The 7,871-nt window shown below is 37.2% G+C and overlaps 2 protein-coding genes and 1 long non-coding RNA gene across 3 annotated transcripts in view; all 3 read right to left on the minus strand.

Annotated features, from left to right (window-relative positions):
• Positions 1–538: 538 nt before the first annotated feature.
• LOC107564190 (E3 ubiquitin-protein ligase TRIM69-like) lies at positions 539–2,377 on the minus strand. The gene is made up of 3 exons (XM_016249199.1): positions 2,243–2,377; positions 1,741–1,764; positions 539–1,611 (listed from the first exon to the last, which is right to left on the minus strand). Exons 1-3 carry the CDS (start codon positions 2,310–2,312, stop codon positions 1,046–1,048), a joined length of 660 nt encoding a protein of 219 aa, XP_016104685.1. The 5' UTR covers positions 2,313–2,377; the 3' UTR covers positions 539–1,045.
• Positions 2,378–4,051: 1,674 nt separating this feature from the next.
• On the minus strand, positions 4,052–5,339 carry LOC107564192 (uncharacterized). Its single transcript, XR_001606193.1, has 3 exons — positions 5,201–5,339; positions 4,417–4,650; positions 4,052–4,191 (listed from the first exon to the last, which is right to left on the minus strand). It is a non-coding gene; the product is annotated as an uncharacterized lncRNA (long non-coding RNA).
• Positions 5,340–7,525: 2,186 nt separating this feature from the next.
• The window catches only part of LOC107564204 (endonuclease MutS2-like), a 3,090-nt gene continuing 2,744 nt past the window's right edge, over positions 7,526–7,871 (minus strand). Inside the window, exon 4 of the mRNA XM_016249210.1 lies at positions 7,526–7,663. Coding sequence (XP_016104696.1) covers positions 7,526–7,663 — 138 coding nt within the window. The remainder of the gene's footprint in view (positions 7,664–7,871) is intronic.

Below are 7,871 nucleotides of genomic sequence, written 5' to 3' on the forward strand. Positions count from 1 at the left end.
AGTAATTAAATTGACCCCTGTACACTGTTGACCCTTTAACCAACCCTTAAACCTACCCAAACCTGTCCCTAACCTTACCCGTATCACACCTCAATAGCAGCAGAAGTGTTGTGCATTAACACAAGCTTTTAATAATTTTATAACATCTGTTAAAAACATTTGTAGATTTTCAATAAGTGCTTGATCATATGGAACTGAAAGTTTAATGACATTTATAAACAATTTAACTTAAATGAAATAATGATTTGTTAAACATCATCTAATGTTTAATATGTTTTTTTAGCAAACATTAACAAGCACATTATCTCACGTTTCTAACTCTTTGAATATATATTAACTAATGATCCATTAAGCATTATATAATGTTTGTTAATGATTTATTAATAAAAGCTATTATGAACTGTTACCTAAAGGTCTAGTCATTATATTAATCACTATTGGCTTGTGCCCCAGGGCACTCACCCAATCCCATGAACCTTTTATGCTTAAAGCTTTACCTGATTGAATTATGTTTTTATACATAATTTTTAGCTGCTTTTTTTGTTCTTTTTTCATTTTTTGCTTTTGCCTGTGGGATATCATGAAAATTAATATTAGTTCAATAATTGACCGTTCTGCCACTTTATACCTTTGATATTATAACAGGGATTAAGAATTAAAGTTACGCATTGACTCGGAAGTATGCAGACGTCTTCAACCTTCAACCTTCTCAGAGTTGAATGAACTAACTCAATTCAGCTGTTCTGAACACGAAAACTTTTTGAAAAAACTGATGAGTTTCCCATCTCAGAGTAAGTCAACTCAGAGTTGGTTGAACCTCCTTGTTGAAATGGGCCCCAGGTCAAAAAAATGTCAGCAGAAATCCCATGTAGGGGTTTCATGGTCCAGTCTGTAGCTGTGACAGCTTACTTTTTTCTGTAATTTACAAATATTTCATTTGTATTATTTTTATTAAAATGGATCTTTGTGTGTATTCTTTTTTGGTTTTTATTTACATATTTTAATCATTAAAAAACAGCTCATGCATAGTTAATCTTTCCAGATTTCATGTTTCATATTTCAGAGAAATGTATCTGTTAACAGGTGAGATGATCAGTGGGTTTGAGTTTTTACCTCCTTCATTGCGGCATGGGCTAAAGTATGGATAGAGTTTCTCAGTGAAAGTCTGACCAGTGAAAGAGTAGATATGAGATCTGGAGCCCACGTCATAAAAAGAGACCAGACCCTCCTCATAATCCACAAACACTCCCACCTTCTCAGGTTTCACTTTCAGAGAGAAAGAGACAGACGGACTTTCACAAGCTTTATACTGATTCCCATTTCTCAGAATCACAGTCCAGAATCCATTAACTGGAGTCAGTGTGTTTGTCTTCTTCCTCTTAATGGATTCTCTGACCACTCCTAAATCCCATTCAGTCTTTCCCTTCACCTGCACCTCATAGTAAAACCTCCCTGAACTGAATCCCTGCTTTGCCAGAACACAACAAGTGTTATTTAATCTCTTTGGGTTTTCTGGGACGTCCTGCTTAAAGTTTCCATGACTGACTTGTTTTCCATCATCAGACAGGATGAGATACGGATTCGCTGAATCAGGATCCAGAGTCACATCCACTAGATGAGAGATTAGACATTATCAATCAACTTCACAACAAACATTTTCATATAAAACAGAATATAAAAATATGAACAACTATTATTATAACAAGTGTATTGGAGAAATTGGTGTCAGTCACACTGTACCTGCAAACTTCAGACACTTCAACCCTGTAGACACAGATGACAACATGATGAATTATTTATAGGAATATTTCAGGTTAACAGTGAGTTTATTTCTATTGTCAGCATCAGTGGCATGTAAATGTTGCTCGCCCATCAGTTTGAAAAACAGAATTGAATGTCTTTAAATTAAATACAATTATAGATCTATTAGAAAATCATAACAGAGAGATTAACGTTTTTAATTAAAGCTCTAATATTCATTACTTATTAGAGCCTTAATTATTAATATTAATTATTCAGTGTAAATATGTGTTATTTGAGCTGTAAAGTTTCTGTGAGGTGGGGAATGCTTTTTAGACTGTTTAATTTTTGGCAGATTTCTGTTTACACAGGCACATTAATACTTACTTCATGTTCATTACATGTTGCTTTCTGGTATTCACAAGTAATACTGATTTAACTGGTTATGACATGAGTTTAAATTTGGATAGAATTTCACATAAAAAAAACTCTATTAACATACTAGACTGACGGAGTTTTTCATTTAGACTCCCATTTAGAGTTTTCTTCAGCTGAATCAAAGCTCTTTTCATAGGAAGCACATCCACGTCAGAGTCGATCCTGATCTCAGTCCAGTTCTTGGTGTGTGGACGACTGCACAGGGATGAGAACTTCTACAGCAGGAGAGAGAGGACTAGTAAATATGTTCATTTTTTTTATTTTTAACTTTAAATTAGGCATGAGCTTTCTTACACAGTTAACTTAAGAGAACACATCCACATCAGAGTCAATACTGCTCTCAGTCCAGTTCTTGGTGTGTGGACGACTGCACAGGGATGAGAACTTCTACAGCAGGAGAGAGAGGACTAGTAAATATGTTCATTTTTTTTATTTTTAACTTTAAATTAGGCATGAGCTTTCTTACACAGTTAACTTAAGTTTTCTTTGACTTTATTACGCTTTCATTCTCTTCTGTACAATTTCTAAAGACAGCAGCTCATCATGTTTGTCAACAGAGCATTTGATAAATAATATTCTCTATTCTCAGTGATGATACAAATGTTGACAGACCTGCAGGAGGTGCAGATGATCGTCAGTGTGTGAGAGCTGCTCCAGCTCAGTGTTTCTCCTCTTCAGATCAGTGATTTCCTGCTGCAGCTCTTTAATGAGATCTTCAGCCTGTTTCTCTGCTGCTTTCTGCTGTTCCTCCATCATCTTCAGCAGCTCAGACTGACATCTCTCAATGGAGCGGATCAGATCAGTGAAGAGCTCAACACTGGCCGATTTCTCTTCCTCTGTGTTCCTCTGATCAATGAGATCAATTAACTAAATATTCTATATGACAATCAATCTGTGTCATGCTTGGTGCTCTATAATAAGCGCACAAAGATGAAGAATAATCCACAACAGTCCTTTAATAATAAATCCACAAGGAACACAGGAGATCACCGAAACCAACGTAGCACAAACACGTGAACATAAACAATAACCGGCAAATACTGAACAGAACAGGGAGTATAAGTAATGAAACAAATGAATGATAGAAAGCTGCAAATCATATAAACATAGAAACAAACCAGGACTAATAAGAAACTAACAGAACGAAACAGGGCAGGAGAACAGGAACAGAGAGAAACACAATAAAAAGTTCATAACTGTGACAATCTGTTATATTGTTACATATTTACTTAAAGTGATAGTTAACTCAAAAAGGAAAATTCTCTCATGTACTGTCCTCATGTCACTTAAAACGTGTCATTTTTTAATCCATTTAATTGAGCTCCTTTATTAAGCAGACTGAAATATTATGATTTATAACATTATTACTTCAGACACTTCAACCCTGTAGACACAGATGACAACATGATGAATTATTTATAGGAATATTTCAGGTTAACAGTGAGTTTATTTCTATTGTCAGCATCAGTGGCATGTAAATGTTGCTCGCCCATCAGTTTGAAAAACAGAATTGAATGTCTTTAAATTAAATACAATTATAGATCTATTAGAAAATCATAACAGAGAGATTAACGTTTTTAATTAAAGCTCTAATATTCATTACTTATTAGAGCCTTAATTATTAATATTAATTATTCAGTGTAAATATGTGTTATTTGAGCTGTAAAGTTTCTGTGAGGTGGGGAATGCTTTTTAGACTGTTTAATTTTTGGCAGATTTCTGTTTACACAGGCACATTAATACTTACTTCATGTTCATTACATGTTGCTTTCTGGTATTCACAAGTAATACTGATTTAACTGGTTATGACATGAGTTTAAATTTGGATAGAATTTCACATAAAAAAAACTCTATTAACATACTAGACTGACGGAGTTTTTCATTTAGACTCCCATTTAGAGTTTTCTTCAGCTGAATCAAAGCTCTTTTCATAGGAAGCACATCCACGTCAGAGTCGATCCTGATCTCAGTCCAGTTCTTGGTGTGTGGACGACTGCACAGGGATGAGAACTTCTACAGCAGGAGAGAGAGGACTAGTAAATATGTTCATTTTTTTTATTTTTAACTTTAAATTAGGCATGAGCTTTCTTACACAGTTAACTTAAGTTTTCTTTGACTTTATTACGCTTTCATTCTCTTCTGTACAATTTCTAAAGACAGCAGCTCATCATGTTTGTCAACAGAGCATTTGATAAATAATATTCTCTATTCTCAGTGATGATACAAATGTTGACAGACCTGCAGGAGGTGCAGATGATCGTCAGTGTGTGAGAGCTGCTCCAGCTCAGTGTTTCTCCTCTTCAGATCAGTGATTTCCTGCTGCAGCTCTTTAATGAGATCTTCAGCCTGTTTCTCTGCTGCTTTCTGCTGTTCCTCCATCATCTTCAGCAGCTCAGACTGACATCTCTCAATGGAGCGGATCAGATCAGTGAAGAGCTCAACACTGGCCGATTTCTCTTCCTCTGTGTTCCTCTGATCAATGAGATCAATTAACTAAATATTCTATATGACAATACATCTGTGTCATGCTTGGTGCTCTATAATAAGCGCACAAAGATGAAGAATAATCCACAACAGTCCTTTAATAATAAATCCACAAGGAACACAGGAGATCACCGAAACCAACGTAGCACAAACACGTGAACATAAACAATAACCGGCAAACACTGAACAGAACAGGGAGTATACGTAATGAAAAAAATGAATGATAGACAGCTGCAAATCATATAAACATAGAAACAAACCAGGACTAATAAGAAACTAACAGAACGAAACAGGGCAGGAGAACAGGAACAGAGAGAAACACAATAAAAAGTTCATAACTGTGACAATCTGTTATATTGTTACATATTTACTTAAAGTGATAGTTAACTCAAAAAGGAAAATTCTCTCATGTACTGTCCTCATGTCACTTAAAACGTGTCATTTTTTAATCCATTTAATTGAGCTCCTTTATTAAGCAGACTGAAATATTATGATTTATAACATTATTAATTTTTTATATTTTTTTTCCCCCACTCACTTTTCTCAGCTCTACTTGGGTGCTGGATCTCTTCAATCTTCTTCATTCTGTTCTTGATCATCTGCTGCACATCTGTCTGTGTCTGAAGCAGCTGATTCTACAGACAGAGAAACTCAGACACAATTATCAATGAATTTAACTTTCCATCTTCTGACAGTTTTCAGGGTAAAGCCGTGGTCACACTAGACTTTGAGCATGTGAAATTTCTTTGGAAGCTGCAGTGATTGTAATATGACGTCACGCTCTGCAGCATCTTTTTAAAATGCTCATAATTAGATTACAGTTACTTTTTAATGGATTACATATTATTCACACTATGGCAGTAATTCATAATTTATTTATTCTCCTTAATTCTTCTTTTTTTCTCTTTTAAATTTTCCTCTCTAAAATTCCAGCTGTGTGTCATACCATTTAGCTTTGATTATATTTACACTACTGAATGGCCATGTAAATGTCATGTAAATAATTTTGCGATCCATGCTTCTGAATTTGGGGGAAAACAGCACATCTTGAGAAATTAGATCACGTATGAAGCAAATAGCTATGCAAGTTACCAAACATAGCTGTGAAACACTCTCTTTATCATATCCTGTAACCATCAGTAACTATTGGTTCTTAAAGTCTGGGTACAACCTAGAAGACTCTGGGTGTGTAATGTCATTGCTGTTTTCATGTTTATTAATGTTTATTCATTCCCAAATATTTTTGTCAGCCAAACCCCTTTAAAAAAAGGTCAAGGTATGCACATCCAAGCGTCTTGGCCAGGTGCAAGATTACATTTTTTTTTTGTCAACTCACAAACCCACTGCAGTTCTTACACTAAGCCCATTTTGGGAAACCCTGGTTTAACGTAATGTTTAAAGTATAAAGTTTAAAACAAGTTAGATAAAAAGTAATCTAAAAGTAATGTAAAAAGTAGTCAGAATACATTACCTAAAATGAAAAACCTAGATTAGGTTAATAGTGCTCCGGTTACTAACGTCTTGGTTCCCTGAGATAAGGGAACGAGCGTTGCGTTGGCTTGACGACTATGGGGAAAACACCTGTTTTACTCGGCTCAGAGGGCCATCTCATTAAAATCACTCGACTGAAGCGACAGTCATCAATTCGCGTGCAGCTTATAGCATGGCTAGTTACGCAACGCTTGTTCCCTTATCTCAAGGAACCGAGGTTACGTTAGTTACAGAGCATTCCCTATCGAAAGGTAACTCTTGTTGCATCGTCTTGACGACTATAGGGAACGTATCCCGTAGTGCCGTGCTATGAGCAGATGCAGAACTAAGTCTGCTTCTACGAGCTCAACCCAGGAACACTCAGCGAGGGCTCCGTAAGCCTGAACTACAGTAGAGATCCAAATATAGTGTGAGGTATACTTGACATAGCCCTTCCACCTGAGGGGGGGAATGGGTAGATATTAATCAGATAAGATCCGTGCCTGCAGTGCAGGGACATCCAAATTATAAAATCGTCAGAACGTCGGTGACAGCATTCTACTCCGATCCGCCTAGAAGGATTGAATCGATCGATGAAACGAGGGGAGCCGATCCTCATGTCTAAAACACCAGCAGATTAAATTGCTGCGGGGAGAGTGAGCATGCGGGACCTGTGCTGGCGTGAGATCACTCAAACCCTGTTACTCAGCACCGTGGCTCCACCGTTTCTATCTTCGAGCTCACTGAGAGAGAAGAACTGAAGAGCGGGGCTGCCTTCATTGAAGAAGGTGGTTTGCGAGTGGAGAAGAGTGAAACGCATGCTCTATGTGAGAGCATTCTGTCTCAGAGAGCGCGTAGCCTTTCCGTGGATGCTGCCTAGACAGGCAACGCACTTACTGCATCCTTCTACATCGTGTAGAGGTTCCCTGCATGAGCCACACTCGCTGCGCGACATTTGCAACAACATCACTAGCAAATTTGCTCTTCTGAAGCACCGGAAGGCTTCTTGATTGCAGAGTCAGCAAAGAGATGGTTTTGTCACTGAAGGAGAAGATTCTGATGAGATGGCGCTCTGAGCCAGCTTATATAGCCAGATGGCCCCACCCATTTTAGCAGGCTAGAGTGCCATTGGTTTGTGCAGCTACACAAACGTGAACAAATCAGGCTTCAGTACCAGAGTAAAACAGGAGTTTTCCCCATAGTCGTCAAGACTACGCAACAAGTTACCTTTCGATAGGGAACTACAGTTTTCATCATGCAATCTGTAATCAGTAATGGACTGCAATTTGTAAGTAATCTACCCAGCTCAAATAATAATAAATCCAAAATGTAAAAACATACAATCTACTCCACTTTCCTGCAGCACTGCGGTTTTAAATTTCTGTTCTTTTATTTAAGCTACAAGGTCATGCCGTGACGTATCAATCTTCTGTTGGTCACACGGTTTCATGTGATACAAATTCACCAAACTTGAACTTTGAAACACAGTGAAATGCGAAACAACTTCGCAGGAGCTTGCATTTCTGCTCTCCTGCATTTGCATACATATGAATGGAAGTCAATGGAACGAAACGTGTAGTGTGACCGGCCCTTATCATAAAAAAGCCAAAAAGTCAACACAGAAAAAGTAAAACTGCATTTCATGGGATCTTTATAGTGTTTTGTTTGTATCTTTCTTCAGTTGACTCTCCTCCTCTACAGGAACAGTGTTGTGAGTCCTGTGGTCTCCTTCAGTGCAG

Source organism: Sinocyclocheilus grahami, unplaced genomic scaffold (assembly GCF_001515645.1).
Source record: "Sinocyclocheilus grahami isolate Dianchi unplaced genomic scaffold, SAMN03320097.WGS_v1.1 scaffold915.1, whole genome shotgun sequence".
NCBI lineage: Eukaryota > Metazoa > Chordata > Actinopteri > Cypriniformes > Cyprinidae > Sinocyclocheilus > Sinocyclocheilus grahami.

What these genes read in the sequence shown, in the direction of transcription:
- LOC107564190 (XM_016249199.1), bottom strand. Translation starts at nt 2,312, where the DNA reads ATGAAAAGAGCTTTGATTCAGCTGAAGAAAACTCTAAATGGGAGTCTA. An exon ending in TGAAAAACTCCGTCAGTCTA is followed by an intron (nt 1,765 to 2,242) that starts GTATGTTAATAG and finishes CTGTGTCTACAG; the next exon opens with GGTTGAAGTGTCTGAAGTTT. An exon ending in GAAGTGTCTGAAGTTTGCAG is followed by an intron (nt 1,612 to 1,740) that starts GTACAGTGTGAC and finishes TCTCTCATCTAG; the next exon opens with TGGATGTGACTCTGGATCCT.